Below are 18,107 nucleotides of genomic sequence, written 5' to 3'. Positions count from 1 at the left end.
CTGACTTTTGACAAATTGTACCATCTGTGTAATGTTCTAGCTAAATACATTTATTTTGCTAGAACATTTGCGTTAATCATTATTCTGATTCTAATTAATAGCGAAACGCACAAAACACAACACAATTTTTTTATTATACATTAGTACATTCTTTAATAAAATGTTAAACTTCAAATCATGTTGTTCGTGTAGGCATAGAGATACGTTACCTACAATAGTTAGGTAGACCTACAAATGTAAGGTACGTAGAGTGTAGCTATATATATACATACATAATACTTGCCTGCTAGTACATGGTCTGCGTCTGTTTCGTTTTACTCTGCGCCATTTTTTTCCTAGGCACAGACAAACAGTATCACAAAAGAGTGAAATTCCGTAAGCGAAGCGTATTCTTGTTTAGTACCACGGGACGGGATAATAGTAGGGGAATCGAGTACCCACAACGGCTACCCAGCCGAGTTGTTTTCGCATCGACCACGAATCACAGATTTATCGATCGTTAACGGGACCATTAGATACGCTACCCTTAGATAGAAGCAAAGACCCATGTAACTCCGTATACTTAAGATGAATAAAGTGTAAGGAAAAAACGTGCCTCGGAAATCAGGAAAAAAATATTCTCGCATAGATGGCGCTACCACCTTTGGCCTATTCTCGGCTAGATGGCGTTGACGGTTTTGCTTGTTATTTAACAATTTTAACACATCAGTGAAAGAACATGGTCAAAATCATAAAAAATAAAATAAAACATTTATCCATAGATTGATATTTTTATATAGGTTCATTTTTAGTTAATCTTGTGTCGATTGATGGCAGTAAATTTACTGTGACTACAAAATTAACTATGACAGTAACCCTCTATCCTATAATTATATTCTCTTTGGTAGAAGGTAAGGTACTATATTAGTATGACTATTTATGAGTTAGGATTCAAGTTGGAAAGTAATGTGACAGTGTATACAAATAGGATATCTATTGTTTTGTGGACACACTATATGTATACACACACACACAATAAAACACACACATATTTTATAAATTAATTAAAATAAATTAAATTAAATTCAGAGTAATAAACACGTAATAATACCGACATAATTTCCTGGCGTTGACACATCGCATAAAATGAAATCTGTGCCCGTATTCAGGGCGGAGCGGTGTTTATATTTTAAAAACCGGTCTTCAGTGGCGCTTAATTGTTTGGGCGGCTGCCATAACATTCACTTCAGGTAAAACCTCCCAACTGTAGTATAGTCCGATAATGCAACTATGGGCCACACCACAAGTTCAAAAGGAAATTAAGTATCAATACCGATGTTCCGTTTGGTTTACTCCGAGTTTTTTCTTCCATTTATAAACATACCTTGCCTTAGATTTACAAATACTTAATACAGTAAAAGAAACACCTAAACGAAAAAAAAATTCAGTTAATTTTGGACCATAGTTGGGAGCTTTGGACTATAGTTGGGAGGTTTTAAGTATTTTAGATAGTTTTATTTTACTTGTTTCTTATCCTACGTGTTTAATTAAGGACCTATTTTGAAAAGTTCCGGCCAAAGGATATAATGGAGTACAGACATTTAATATTTTAAATTTGATTATTTTATTAACTTCGGTTTCATAAAACCATGTGTAAAAATTAAATTAACCTATTACGTTAACATTGAAATTTCCTATTTCCTAAATATATTGTACATTCAATAAACGATTTCTTGAATTATTATTAGTATTATTACGTACCTATACAGGGTGACCTTAGCCATTGGACAAACCCTGAAATTCCACGTAGGGTTACTTCTCAGGAATGCTCTAACGTAAATATTTTTTCAATTAGAACAAAAGATAAAAAAGTAATTTTTCAAATAAGTTATTTCCAATAAGAAACAAAAAGAAACAGTTGACAATTTGTTCGAAAATATGGGGCAATGATCACATTTGTCAAAAGTCAGGATAAGATTCTATCCTAGTGTCATCTGTGTCATAAATAAAAAAGATAATCAAAAGGTCGAAGACGGTTTCATACTATTTATGACCTCAGGAGCTACTAACACATACAGACTGCTCCAAAGTAAAAAAAACGCAATTTGTTAATTTCCTTGTAACCGCTACACCGGTTGTTATGATGCTTTGTATACTGGTTCTAAATACCCTAATGCATAATTATGTACACTTCGGCTTTGACCAATGGCTAGGTACACCCTGTATATAATATAATATTATAAGGATCGTATTAGGATTGCACAAGTATTTTTATTTCAATTCTCACAATGGTTAACCAACGAAAAGTAGAAGGCTTCTTTGAATAACAATCAGCGCAACAAAGGATCATTTAAATTTATGATTATGACTTACCCAAAATTTGGCTGATTAGAAAATTGTAGAGCAAGATAATATTATTGCATATCATCTAACAGTCAAACCTAAGTACATCAATCTCATGATGTACCGCTCTTGCTCTCCCTCGTACATAATTCTGAAATTTATAATATTTTTCCTCAAAAATGAACGGCAAAGTCGACGTTGCCGGTTAAAAAGTAGGTCGCGAATTGCGTAGTTTATGGTCAGTCAAAAAATTAAAAAGTTAAAAACATTGCAGTCTCGATTTCGGGACTGCAATGTTGCATACAAATTCCATTATTTGTCGAGTTCCAAACTTTTTAAAAGTTGAAGTGGCCATAAAAAAGTTGCAAATAAACTTTTTTATTTAAAATTTATTAAGGATTATGTCTTACCTTGACATTTCTTTCCTACCTAATACTTTTCTCAAAAATTAAAAAAAATCCGTAAACCGGGACATATTTCATGCTACAAGGGGGGGTTACGTCAGGGGTAGAGGAGGGGACGCTAGTGTGCGTAAAGCACTATTACATAGCCAAAGGTACTACGTTCATTTAATGCTGGCTATAATTTGTTTGTTTTCCCCATAACTTGACCGAATCAATTGTCCATGCAGCGCGTTGTGCGTCGCGCCTCACTCGGCGACTTGTCCTGCTATTGCCTTCACTCCAGTATCTATCTATTGAAATCGTGATATATTTCAATTTACAAGGTTTTGTGTAACTTTGATGTTATTTTGCTAAGAACTAAATTTCGACGCACACACAAACTATAACTAGGATATAGGATATGAAACGGTCACCGCCTCTTATTTATCTATATTTACATTAGAACTACCTACTGCCCGCGACTCAGTCTGAGTGGAATGATGAACATGATTGATAAGTACTACCCTATGTTCTTCCCCGGTCTTCAAACTATGTCCATACAAAACTTCATCTACCAAACTTAAACCGCTTAACCGAATGGTTTAGCGGTTTAAGCTTGAAAAGGTATCAAACCGACAGTTACTTTCGCATTACAATATTAGTAGGGATGTGCATTGTTTTTATCTGTGTATCCATTCAATCCATTTAATCACCATTCGTATTCCATTCGCTTAGCTTGAAATTTAGAAACCCCAACGCATGAAACGCATTCTCTTACCCCTTCTATGTCAATCGTTCAAAGTAAAATAAGTAGGTGCGTTAACATCACCCGTGACTGCGTCACCGTTAATCAAGGCTCCTGGCACAAAGGTGAAGTCAGGGTCCATTATGTACCTATTGGCCATTGTCTTGTGTATTGTGAATATCTTCACAGCGTAGGTAATTTCCATCGCCAACGGTGTCGCACGGTCATTAATTTCAACTAAATAATTGCTTGCTATAAAACATAATTCTCTGTTGAAAGTCTGCTGATCACTAGACGGAGTTGGTAATTATTATTAGGTGAAAGTATGATAGTTGATAAAAACCCTACATAGTAAGTAGGTAGACATGCGAGTAAGCGCCTGTTAAATATTTTTAATCAGTACATACATATCACTTGAACGTTTGCAAAATGTGTGCATCATATACATTTTTGGACTACGTAAATTTGATCACATTTCATCTTTCCGCTCCCAACTCAGATGGCTGCCCATTCGTCATCGTCGAGACTTACATGTACTTTCCCTTCTCTTTAACGCCCTGTTCTCTCCTTCTTCTCCCCCTTATCTCTCGGAGAGATAACATTTTTTAACAGATGGCAGCGGGCACCGGCTCCGTTCCAGTGCAGATCTCTCTCTGTCTATCCCGCCCCACAAGCACCGGTCCTATGACAAGGATGGATGTCAAATTATGGAATTCCTTGCCGTCTTCTCTTCGAAAGTGTCAATCGGTCACATGGCTAAAGGCGAATTTAAAAAGTTATGGCTTTCGGAGGGGAAAGATGATGATGATGATGATCTTTTTAAATGATCTTTTTAAATCAAGAGTGAATAGACATCTTTTAGGTAAGCATGATCCATCCTAGACTGCATCGGCACTTACCATCAGGTGAGATTGCGGTCAAGTGCTTGCCTTTTTGTAATAAAAAAAAAAAAAAAAAAAGAGAGAAGTTCGCATTTGTATAAATGATGCATGTTTTATCCTGTTTTGTTTCTTTTTGTACAATAAAGAGCTTTACTACTACTACTACTACATATCAACTGTAACTGTACATATTAATTGTAACTGCCAAATTTAATGAAATGTTAACAATTAGATGATTCAACTTATCTCCCTAGTTAAATTTTATTATTATAAACGGACGGTAGGAAGATTACAAACTACTTAACCTAACCTATGTTAGATTAACTAACGAGTGTACAATCTAACGGTGCCGTATCATATAACCTTCCCGTAAACGGGTAAATAGGAAACTTGAGTATAATAGATATGTCTTTTCTTCTTCTTGTTTGTCGTTGTGTTGTACTCTTTGCTGCTGACATCAGGCACAGCACAGATGTTGCTTGCCGTACAAATACGAATCGATATGTACATACATACTACTTAAATAGACTAACATAAGTATTAAGTACTGATATTACAGTCAGTAAAACCAAAAAATCCCATTCCCACACGCACCTGATAATATTCCAGTAGAAATCACTCGTATTTCGTAGAAACACGATTATTTCGGGTAATATTAAAAATTCTGTTTCAATGTAAAACCAAAAAATCCCATTCCCACACGCACCTGATAATATTCCAGTAGAAATCACTCGTATTTCGTAGAAACACGATTATTTCGGGTAATATTAAAAATTCTGTTTCAATGTACAAATTTGTATGTCAATTTTATTATCATGCCAAAAGTTATCGCAAGACTTGAAAATCCTCAATTCTACCTACTCAATATGCAGAACCACATGTGTCCATTTTTGAATAGATTTTGAATGTGTTTTTTTTTCTTTTTTCAGTTCATTATCCTCCAAGTACCTGTCCAAGGTCGCAATTGACCGTGAAGTGGATGATGCTCAAATACTGATTCACCAGGATGTGCCTTAAACTTTATCGTGCAACCAGGACAATGATAATCGTGCCGATCCTAGTGCTTGTGAGTGTGGTGGGTGCGAACGTGAACATCACGGAGGTGACCAGCGGACAATCCCGGATGGCGTGGCTCCGGACTCTGATGGACCACCACGACTGGCCGGCGTATGTGGACAAAGAAGGCATCGCCCTGCCTCCACAGTGCAAGGACGACCTCAAGTCCTATTTTGCGGCTTTAAATGATGGCAAAGTGTGGGCTTCTAAAAGTGAGTAATTTACACTTACAAGTAAACTATAAATCGGCTATTCTTGGAAAACTTGCAATGTAATGTGCAGAATATGAGTCCAATATCAGCGCGGCCCATTTGCATAAAATGACGACATTCGTCGCAATATGTATTGCATGAATATTGGCATTATATTTTCCATCTCTGAATATACCCCCATTTTTTCCAAGAAGGTCTGTTTTGTAATAATATACGGAAGCTCGAAGCGAAGGCATTCAGGTGTAATTTTACTGCCTGCCATGCGAAAAATGCGGAACTAAATGTATTCTTCAATTATTTGTAATATTTTCACGGACACTAAATCAAATCGTTTTGAAAATCGCGTTTATAGATTTGTGCTGCCGTAGTGCCGAAATTCGACACTACGGCAGCACAAATCTATAAACGCGACTCAGCGCGATCTTCAACTTCAGTTCTGGGTATGTTGTATCCAAAATGTCCATAAACTGATTAATAATGTTTACTTTTCTGTACACCATCGTTCACACTATTAAATGGCAGAAGGTCTTTCAACAGTCAATTAATAGTGTTAAAGATAGTGCCATATTACAAGCACTTGTTTCAACTAATGTAAAAAAAACCCGGTCAAGTGCGAGTTTGTTTAACTCGTGCACCGAGGGTTCTGTACAAACTTTCAATTTTCTCATGTAAATAGAATCACGAATGACTTGGCCAGAAGTATACTAAGCATAATTGTGTACAGCGCCATCTATCGGCAAATTGGATAACTAATTTGCGCGACCTGCATGTATGTTGGTTTTGCAAGGATACTTAATTCTTTATCATGTGAACCGATTTCAACATTTTTTTATTTATTTGAAAGAAGGTATTTGTAATCCATTTTATCCAGTGTTATCCATTTTCCAACACAAAATGCAAAAAACAAATGCAGATAATATTATGTGTCAAATGTTATCAATCTTGACATGTCATCGTCAATGCATTATAAATAGGTTTATTAGAAGAGATTGTATACCTACATACTAACTTATCTTCACACTGCACTGGTACTTTATTTGTATATGCTAGTAGTATTAGTGGCTACTCAAGCATATTTTATTGTAGGTGTTTATGTGTTTTTACCCTTCATGAAAAGTTAAAAAAAAATTAGAAGAAAAACATTTTTTTTTATAATGACTTGAAGCAGGTTAAAAATATAGTTTTTAGTCTATTTTATTATTGTCAAATATAATTTTATTTGGTTAATCTAACTTAAACAATTTACAAAATATGACATTTTCAATGATACGCTGATTATTTTACATTGTCCTGAATAACTCGAAAACAAAAGAAGATCGAGGACTGACGCATAGAGTGTTCTTAGGACCTGCTAGTGCACCACCTGAAAGAATGAACAAATCCGTCGTTGGGGGCACTTCTTGTTCGCTTAGCCTGCTAGACCCTTTCAAATGCTTATCGTAAAAAAAATAAAAAATCGTACTTGAAAAGTAAGATGCTATAGTGCAAAAACATATCACTTTCTGGACACTTTTTAGAATAACAATGACCCTGTTTCAGAGCATGAGAAATGAAAAAATACTGAATTACTTATCATTTTGATGAATTGGTTTTTTTTGAATGCACGCCTTTTATTACGCTGTGCTTTTACTTTTTCTGAATAATACATAACAAACCTTAGATTCTAAAGAGCATAAGCCAATGTTTATCTACGCGTACACTAAATAGTAATAGAGTCGGCGTAGATTAATTGACTTGTTTTATAATCGCGATATGCGTGTAGCGTTTCTTTGTGGAAGGTTACATAATTGTAATGAAACAAAAACCATGGAAGTCCGCAGCCGGCGAATGAAACGCCGAGCAACTGGGTCAGCTGAAGGATCGGTGCCATCGAACATGCTGACACACGAGTCATTTGTCATATCAAATCTTGTCATAAGCATATCGAGGGAACTGGGTTTCAGATCCGTAGTCTGTGCCCGACTCATCGACTTTACTGTAGATATGCTAGATGAAGACTGCTAGCTGTACAATCGTAACTTACGTATACGGATACATACAAGTTTAAAAGAAGAGAACTGGCGACGCAGCGGCCGTGTTATATTACACGAACCATTTGGAGCCACTTTTGACCCCTACGTAACTCAAAATCTACTCAACATAAACATAAAATTTCGTTCATTTCACAAGACGTGGCTTGACAGGGTCTTGACCCTTAACGTTAACTAGAACACCTTTCATGAATACCGGTTCCTTTAACCGGTTATTAGTAAAGACACAAACATCTAGAAAATCGTGATTTTTCTCTCTAACTTACAGACCTAATATCAAAAACCTAACCCATTTCCAGAAGACCTAGAAAGTTGAAATTGGGTATCCAGCTGGGTAATTGTGTGGTTACGAACCTAAGAAAAAGAAACAGTGTTTTTTACGATTTGTAATATTTTCCCAAAAAAATACTGTTTTTATTTACACACTACACGCTGGTCTATCGAATTTGTAATAGCAATAAAAAAAATAGTTTAGTTAATCACCAAAGACCGATCAATCGGTCATAGACCACAGAGCAACATAGACCTACGTGCATGTGCATAAAGTTCAATTTCAGTTTTGACACTTCGGTGACGTGGCGTCTGGATGACTGCTTTTGTGTTTGACACGGCGTCGAAAAGGTTAATCGCGATACTCGACTAAGAGCTCTAATTATGTAACGATACACAGTGTGGGATTTCACCTAAAAATCGGACATCGCTCAAAGTAATATATAGCATCATGGATATTTAATACAAATATGAAACCCTCACTAGTCAAATCCTTAGTTTTCGAGAAATATTTTTTTTTAAAGTTTGTTTTCAGAAACTTAAAAAAAAAAATAACAGCAAAAATATCCTTTAAGGCAATGTCATAATCCTTCAGAATTAAAAAGTATTTTCATAGAGACATTTAACTAGTTAATTCGCCACTTAGAGACGATCGGTAGGGCAGAAAGAGGAAAACATTGCCCTACCGACCATGTTCAAGTATTATAGGCACCTCGTACGTAGAAACATAAACACAAGAGTTCTCTGTAGACGGTCGTGTTTTGTAAGGTCTTCTTCTTATTTACCTTACTTAAAATCATTTAGTTATTCTATAACTTATATGAGAGTATTTTTGCCCGACTTTGTTTACTGCCTCGAAGAGTGGTTTAGGCAATGGAATCATGCTTTACCAAGTGGCAGTCCTAACATATTTATAATTCTTTAAAATCTAAGTCCATTCTTAAACGTTGTTCACGATAATTATATCGACTAAGAGTCATAAAAAAAATGAGAAAATAAACGTAATAAATAAGACATTATTAACAAAATTCAATATTTCTAAATTACAAATTTAACTACACGAATAAACATTCAAAATATTTTAATGTTAGCGGTAAAAATGTCTACTCAAACACGCGTAGATATTTTTTTTTAATTGTTATGGAGGCAAAGTTGTAAATGTTTCATTCTGTAATTGAGTTTCATTGGATTTATTGTGCGTTGTTGATTTTGTTATTTAATGTGCCAACGAAAATACCGAAGAAAAAATTAAATTCATATTAATTGTAATCGTAGGAGTTGGAATTATCAGTATAAATAACTTGCTACCGCCAAGTCAAAAGTATGGCTTATAGCAATTTTATATTTTATATAAAAATGCCTACAGTTTATCAAAAACAGTTTTTGTGGCATATTTTAAAGAACTGAAAGTAACTATAAAATCGTCAACACTGTGGGAATTATGCTCCATGCTTATGTACCCATGTGAAACATAAAATCAACATGAAAGATAAACTTACTCGTAGTTATGTGGCGAAAACGACAGTTAGACGGATTCAAGGCGAAAAAATCAGATAGGTAAATATAAATATACGGGTAATAACAATACACGACACGTGCAAAATATACGTGTAATAAAGATATACGTGTTAGTTATATTTTGTGTGTAGTTTACTTTTAATTTGTCTATAAATAACACTGATTTCGTGGAGTTTTATTTATTTATTTCATTGCATGTTTGAGAAAAGCACTATACATACCTCGGCGTGAAAAGGGGTTGCCGGCCTTAGGATTACGTTCGTTCCTCTATTCTATTCGGCCAGCAACCCCTTTACTTCACGGCCTCTGTACGAGTAATAATGTACTATTAGTCTATTAATGTAAATAGCCATGAGCCAAGGTTTAGCTTACCGTTTGTCAAATATTAGGAAAGCAAATACTCGAGCGTAGACGTAATACAATATGTAGAAAAGATTCTTATTTTAGAAAAGTGTGAGTGAAAGTAAGAATATTTAGCAAGCATTATGGGTATCATCGATCGTTACAGAGCCACTTATGATTGATTTAAATTGTTGAGTGTAGGTGTAGGGTAATAAAAAGGTATCGTTAAAAACTTCAAATTTTGAAATAAAACTATGAAAACGGATTATATCGCGTATATTGTATTTATAATACATCCCGACGTTCCGAACCCTTTACAGCGTTCGTGGTCAACGGGTGACATCAGTCAGTTGAATTTTATTTCATGAGTAGCTATCGCGGTAACCGAAGACAATAATATCTTCAAATTTTATTTACTGTTAAATATGTGTAAATTTGGTCGTAATATTTTGTAGAAACCTGCTGATGCTTATTAGGACCGCATTCCTTCCTTTAAAATAATATACCAATCAAATATAAAATCATTATTCTATTCGTATCAAATCATTATTAAATATCATAAAGTTAAAAATGAAAATGTATGTCCTATATTATATATACATATTTAGCTTAATGGTCAAGCGCTCGACCTAAAACGTCACGTTATACTTATGATTCGGTCAAATTGTGTTTTTAACCGACTTCCAAATCTCAAAAGAAGAAGGTTATCAATTCGGTTGTATGTTTTTGAAGTAAAACTTCTTTAGGCGCGACTAGAGGGTAAGATTTTTTTTCTGACGGAAGTAACGTTCAGTAGCACTACACTGTTACTTGTCACACGCACAATAGGACACACGTCAAAGTGCCAACATAGCGCTGAACGTCATCGTCAAGTGTTGTCGTCAAAGAAGTTTTACTTCAATCGCGCATAATAAACTTTTTCTTAACCGACTTTTAAATCTCAAAAGGAGGAGGTTATCAATTCGGTTCAAGGGCCTGACGCTCTTTGATAGAGAAAGATAGTCTTATTGCGATTCCTAAAGAGGAAAGAGAAAATAGTGCCATGCTTTGTCCTTATCACCGACCGGGTGGCATCATAGGTAGGAGGCGATGGCGAAATACCGAAATTTATAAGAGTGAAAGAGAAAAAATGCTATGCTGCTCAAATTTTATATGAATATTCTTTATCTTACCCCCGGTAGCTCGGTGGCGCATCTATAACTACTTGTATATACTGTAAATAGAAATGTCTATGATTCGGTTGTACGACCAGTAGATCGCAGTAGCGCAAGCTTTTCGATTCGTCGGAGTGATAACTACCATATGTCTACTTTCCTCATTTTCACTTAAGTTGATATTATTTCTAGCCACGGCCACGACACGACCTGTTATAAGTAGGTGTAAGTACCTACTTACTTACGTGTTGCAGATATACAGTGAGCATGTGCAACGCTTTATGGAACTTGTTCGCTCGGTTGTTAAACGAAATCTCAACTAGTTATAATCTATTTATTTTTTATTTTATTTATTTATTTAAGAAACAAACAGTCTTCTATAGTTATACATAACACTGGAAATTTTCTTAAAGCTAGACTTACAGTTTCCTTAATGAAAATATTTTAACATCATGTTTAATAAAGTTTCTACAGAGTAAAACAGAGCTATTTGTGCAAACAAGAACAAAAACAATAACAACAATAATGAGAAAAAAAAAAGATGCAAGAGTATCAGGGTGTTAACAATTAAATTGTATATAAACTGAATACTAAAAAGGTTTTACTATTCTTATTACTTATTAACGTTCAATACTGAGATTTTTTTCCTAATAGCGCCAAACTAATGATCTGGGTTATTACACTGCATGGATAGTGTTTTAAATCTATTAAGTTTCTCGCAGAAAATATCGAGATTCAGAAATTTTTCGTTGTACAACCTGCATGCCCTTCTAACAAAACAATTTTTCGCGTAAGCAGTCCGACTACGGGGGATGTAAAAGAGGGGTTTTTTCCTGCAAGCGCGTTCACAACGTCGAGGAACTCTGAAGGATAGTGAATGTAATAAAAACGGAGAATCAATAATATTGTTAATAATTTTATAAAGGGTTAAGATATCGGTACGTTCTCGGCGATAACTAAGGGATGTTATATTGTGTGCTCTCATTGTGGTGACGTAATCTGATTTTTTTTTCTAATCCTGTATTGTATTGTCTTAGCAAACTTTTTTTGAACTCTCTCTATCCTATCACTATGTATTTTATACTGTGGGCTCCACACAGCGCTTGCAAATTCCAAACGACTACGAACATAACTGTTAAACAGTACCTTATAAGTTAAAAGTCTCTTAAACGGTTTACCTACGCGTAATATAAATCCTAACTGCTTAAATGCTTTACTTAACATGTCATCAATGTGAGGTACAAAAGTGAGTTTTGAGTCCATTATGACACCGAGGTCTCGAATCTGGTGAACACGACTTAAATTTTTATTACAAAGTTTATAGTCAAAATTAATACTACTCCTTTTTCTGCTAAAACTTATAAAGAAACATTTGTCCGGATTTATGGACAACTTATTATCAATGCAATAAGTCTCAAAAAGATCCAAGTCATCCTGTAAGGCTTTACAATCATCCACATTACGAATGACTCTAAATATCTTTGCATCGTCAGCATATAAAAGTAAGTTTGACTTTTTTATACATGCAGAGATATCATTGATGTAGATGATAAATAATAAAGGCCCCAGATGAGACCCTTGTGGAACACCAGATGTGATAGGCCTGTACTGAGAAGTATATCCACCCACTGCCACAGCCTGCGAACGATTCTCAATGTAAGATTTTATCCATCGGAAAAGGTCACCGTGTATACCGATATGCCAGAGCTTCAGCAGTAAGCGCTCATGACAAACCTTATCGAAGGCCTTGGCAAAATCGGTATACACAGCGTCCACCCGATAGTTATTATCTAGTGCGTCCAATAAGATCTCCGTGTAGGATATCAGATTGGACTCAACACTCCGGCCCTTAAGAAAACCATGTTGGTTTGGAATAATGTGACGACGTATGGCAGTGGATAGATGATCGATCGAGTGGATGATAATCTAGCTAAAAAACTATTGTTTGACTGGTAACCACATATTAAAAATATATAAGATGCATGTCAAAATTACCTACGAGTACATACATTTAAACTACAATTATTTCTGCCCTTGTAATTGTAATTGTAAACCCATGCATACATTTCAATATAAATTGCTTCTTGTAAGTGAAACCCACCGACCGATCATAAATCCTTGGTCACGAACCAAAAGCCGTTGATGTCGAAGCGGCCTCGCTGTAGGAGTTTTTGCATTAATAATTTCATTATTATAAATAATACTGTGTCTATACTACCAGCGATATATGTATTAGTCTAATGTCGCACAAAGGGTATCTTACCTATGTACCTAAATAATGTCCTGTAAACAGATGCTTTATGTTACTTGGCACAAAGGCATGCGACTCATGCGATGGTCAATTGCAAAGAAATTCCTGTATTTAATGTATTAGTTAGTACCTATAAGTTATGGCAAGCCATTATTATTAGAAGTAGCTAAGCCAGCGGTATCGTTTTGGGTCATTTTTTAGGAATGCAAAAGGTACCATGTCTAGCAATACACTAAAAGTTGGTGAGTTGGTTGCTAAATACATCTAAACTATGTTTTACTCGTAAAATTTTACCCATTATTCTTTTAGACTTTATTTTTTAATTGACTTTTAACACTTGCGCATTTACTAAAAATATACTTATCTATTGTTAAGATAAGAAGATTTCTATTGTTAAAATAATTAAGTCTTGGCGTATCATAATTAAGGGAAACAGAACTTAATTACTGCCACTTTGTTATATATAGCGCATATAAACGCCTCGGCGCCATGGATCGGAACCGGTTTTTGGCAAAAACTTCGAAATAACCATATATTTCGAATTATTTTATACTCGAAATGTAGGACTCAGTTGTGTTTTTAGGGAAAGACTTCGTATTATTAGCTTGCCAAATTAGAAATGAAATAAGTAATAAAGAACGAAAAAATACCGTTTTCACTTCTCATGCTCGTAAAGTTCGACTTTAAGTCGTGCGTAGACGACATAAAGTTGCTTATTATGTTCTAGAGCATAAAGTAAAATCATCTATTACGACCCTTATTGACTTAGCAATAAAGTCCATAATCTGCCATACAAACTGCCAGTCCTGCCGGGGCGCCCCCGACCGGCGTGCTACCGACCGGCTACAATATTGGATATTTTCTCGCTGCGCTCGAACCAATAAATTGCCTCGGATAAAAATGGATCGCTATATGCCCTTGTTGTACAATCTACTATTTCGTTCCCATACAAAAGATACCGGTATCCGATCCCCTCGTAGCCGGCCGTCTAAGAAATAGATGTCTCAGGCATTGTCCTACATCACAGGGCCATTTATGTTTGTGTCGGAGGTTATAATAAGATTTTATTTATTTAGTCAACACACATTAATAAGTACAACACATAAAAAAAATCTAAACTTAAAACTAATTATTACTAATTAAACCTAGACGAGCTAAAACTAAAACAATACAAATTAAAAACAAAATATAAAAAATCTCCCTTAAGTCCCCCGCTTCCGGAAAACTCCCCAAAATGCTGGTGGCATTCCCCCTCTGAATCGCCAGGCCCAGCCTCTGCGCAAAGAAGGAAGCCGCCCTATGGTAGCCTGAGACGCCTACTAGTCGAACCGACACCTCTTTAACAAACTTTTTAGTATCGGTTGACCACGGACCGAACGTTTCCACCGCAAGCGCCGCAAAATCGTATTCGTTCGTTAAGAACGCATACTTGCGGCGCTTCAGTGTCTGTGCCTGGTCCGCGGCCTTCCCAGGCTTCCGAGCAGACCCCTCCACGTGGGACGGGGCCAGCGTGTCGACGCAGGTAGCGTCCCATGCCAAGGGGCGACCCAGGCTCCATGGCACGAGAGTGCAGCCGTCAGAAGAAGAGTGTCGTCAGCCGCCGAGAGGCCCGACGGCTCCAACGTCGCGGGAAGACCGGCGGTGCTGAGGGCGCGGCGGATTAAAATATTCAGGGTGGAATGTCTGTAGAAACGACCAGCGCTCATCCTGCAGTGCAGGCCATGCCGTCCTAGAGTGTCCACCGGTTGGGCGCAGCGACTGCACGCATGGGCCTCACAAATTTTCATGCCCAGACGAAGGCAAACCGCGATTTGCAGAGCATTTGGCTCTAACGCAGTGCCAAGATTGCGCGATGGGAGCGCGTTCAGGTTATTAGTAAATATTTATGCAATAATCCTACACACTTCATTTTGAAAACAGTTTGTTACATTAGTTTTGTACTAATAAGGGCGGATTTTTTCTTTGCAAATAATAATAAATAATATTTTTATTAGTGCATACATACAATTAGTAAAAACTATAATCAAGCACAATATCCTAAGCCAGGTCCACAAAAACGAAGGTATTCAAAACATTTTCACGATTTGAAATTTCTCGATATTTTAAACTTGCTTTGTAAACATGTTGCTCGGGTGAGTTACAAAAGCGTACTGACGAAAAAGCAGCCGAGCGCTAGCAACCGGGCGACATTAGTACTTGAGTGGCGCGATAGATGGCGCTGCTAGTTGATACATTCCCTTAATTAGGGCTGAGTTACAAGGGTGTCATCTCATATGTGGTTCAAGCGGGAGGCAAGGACAACTAAATAAACAGTTTATGGTGGCGGTAATTGATGTATTTCTATTCCACCATATTAGCGGACCGTCAATGGCTGGAGTAAATGGAATAAGTGTACTTTGGTAGTACATATTAAATAACCACATACCTACGCACATACATACTACACACACGTTAAATAATATAACTTTTATTACTTCTGACGTTATTGAAGAGTTGGTAGCTTAGCGTTAAGAGCGTGCGACTCTCTATTCGGGAGTCGCTGTTCCCAACTCTGGTTCGTACCAATGAGTTTTTCGGAACTTATGTACGATATATTCTTTGATATTTGGAGACCGGACTATTCCTAATAAGACGTAGTTTTCGTAACGCTTGTGTAAAAACTGATGCCTACGGCAATTCTTAGGATTAGTTGCCAATTTGGAGTCCGGCTCCCATGAGCCGTGACAATAAGTCTTGACAACGCCAGGAAGATGTAATTATTTATCTGATAAACTCGACAAACTTAAACTTTGACTTAGTATTCAAAGAGACAAAACTGATTTCATTTATAAGAGTAAGAGGCATGCTAACATTGCTAAGTGTCATGAATGGGGGGATCTAGGAACCAGGGACCGGCCCGCTATCCCTTATCGGGGTTTTATAAGGGTATTGCATAAGGCTTAACTCACCAGATGCCACCCACGAAACCCTTTGTTTTGGTTTTAAAAACCCTTATATAAATCTACCACATTTGAGTAATCGGTAGCCCAAATACCCTTACAAAACCCTTATCATCCGCTCACCAACACCTTGCATATTGCTTATAAGGGTTAGCCTTATAAAGGGCTTCCCTTTTAGCATATAAGCGTGCTAATTTAAGTCGTCTACCTTGTTCATAAAGCACACATTACTTCGAATCCGAGCGATCGTTGGCGGCGACGGCGGCGTTCTTTGACTAGGCACGTATTTTCTTTCCTTTTCATACACTACCGTAGATATATACTAATCCTGTCTCTTTCACGCAAAGGGAAACCTTTATAAAAAGCGCTTAAAGATAAGGGTAACCCTTATTAAGAGCTAGCCTTATTTTTTGTTAGCTTTTCGGTAAGGGTTAGTCAAAGGTAAGGGTATGAATGGGCTTGCAGTTCAAAAGGGAAAGTCTTTCAATGTGTTAGCCGTGTTAAAGTGTCGCCCATTGAAAGGGTTTTATCGCGGAAAGGGTTGTCCGGTCCCTGCTAGGAACCCTCACATTAACATAACCTAATCTCCAGAAAAGAAAGATTTTGTGGATCATTTGAAGACTACTTAACCTTTTAGCTGATAGGTACGAGTATCCACGAGTATATTTAATAGATTTATAATTTTTAAGCTGCTTACTATTTACTATGCAAGCTTTATATTATATTATTGTGACGTTTTGCGTCGCATGTAGAAGGGTTAGGTAGGTTAGAAAGTAGTAGAAAGATAAAGTTAAAATAAGTTCATCAAGGCCGTGAGTCCTTTTTAACTGAGCCGACACAGATTAACAAAAACTGCGAAACAAATCCTTAGTTAAGGATCACTTCCCTTAGTGGTAGCGCGCAGCACTGGTAATGGCCAGCTTCAGTGTTCCGGATCCGGGACCGATATAGGAAGGAGTTCGACTTCGCTGTTCCGGATCCGGGCCCGCACATGGGAAGGTCCGGAATGCGCTGCAGCGTGCGCCACGGGGATTGGAATTTATTTGGTGGCTTTTCGTGGGAGCTTTAGGTATGTAGCAACCAAGAGCTGGAACATTATTCCCCCTCCAATCAGGAACCTACAAAGTTTAACAAGTTTTAAAACCAAACTTAAAATACTTGTACTTCAACCCCAGCAGTCACAGGAGGCATTACGACATGACACAAGTTGCTTTTAATATAATTTTAATAGAATATAATGTAATATAATTTTAGTCATAGTTACGTATTTTACATATAGCCAAGTCAATAATAATGTATACCTGTTTTTTCTGTCCTTTATACATGGTCACCCAACGCGTCTGTAAATATGTATATAGTTGTTGTTGTAATGAATTTCTTCGCTGTCCCATATTACAATTGTGCGTGTGGTTATATTCTTGTAGCTATCTCGTTATTTATTTTCCTTAATATATGTAATTCCCTTAGTGCACAGTATAAACTCCCAACTATGTAGTTAGGCACGATCACTCCATGGTCAACTGCGGAAACTTTCACCTTAACAAAGTAAACTTCACCACTTTTGTTCTGTTGTATTTGTTTTATCTCTTTTGTTACTTGTAAATTTAAACAATTGAAAGGCAAAAATATATTTTTTAATACAGTTGCTCAAAAAGTGCTACTTTTCGTGGCTGTTTAGCGTGCGGAAAGTTGGTTTTAGCGAACTAGTGCTTTTTACTTTTCCAATTTTTTTAAATTTTTACTTGTTCCAATTCATGACTACTTATTGATGAGTGTTAATATTAGTTTCTTTTAAACGTCGTGATTAACATAAAAACCCACTGTTAATGTAAGAATACAAAAAAAATGCATATTTCATATTTTATTACTTACCTCTTCATCATTATAAGTATTATAACACGTTTATTTTTTAATGTTGAAAAACCGTTCTTAATAAGTTGTCTGAATGGAACGGAACGCCTGTTAAAGAAGAGGCGTATTTTCTTGCTGCAAGAATGTTTTAAG

At 36.4% G+C, this 18,107-nt stretch overlaps 1 protein-coding gene across 1 annotated transcript in view; it reads left to right on the top strand.

The window, feature by feature from the left end:
• The first annotated feature begins 5,247 nt into the window (after positions 1-5,247).
• The window catches only part of LOC134753983 (nose resistant to fluoxetine protein 6-like), a 47,066-nt gene continuing 34,206 nt past the window's right edge, over positions 5,248-18,107 (top strand). The window contains exon 1 of the mRNA XM_063690027.1: positions 5,248-5,599. Within this exon, the coding sequence (XP_063546097.1) occupies positions 5,338-5,599 (262 nt within the window). The 5' untranslated portion in view covers positions 5,248-5,337. The remainder of the gene's footprint in view (positions 5,600-18,107) is intronic.

Source organism: Cydia strobilella, chromosome Z (assembly GCF_947568885.1).
Source record: "Cydia strobilella chromosome Z, ilCydStro3.1, whole genome shotgun sequence".
Taxonomy (NCBI): domain Eukaryota; kingdom Metazoa; phylum Arthropoda; class Insecta; order Lepidoptera; family Tortricidae; genus Cydia; species Cydia strobilella.
Note: the sequence above shows the minus strand (reverse complement) of the source record. Positions and strands in the feature narration are given on the sequence as shown.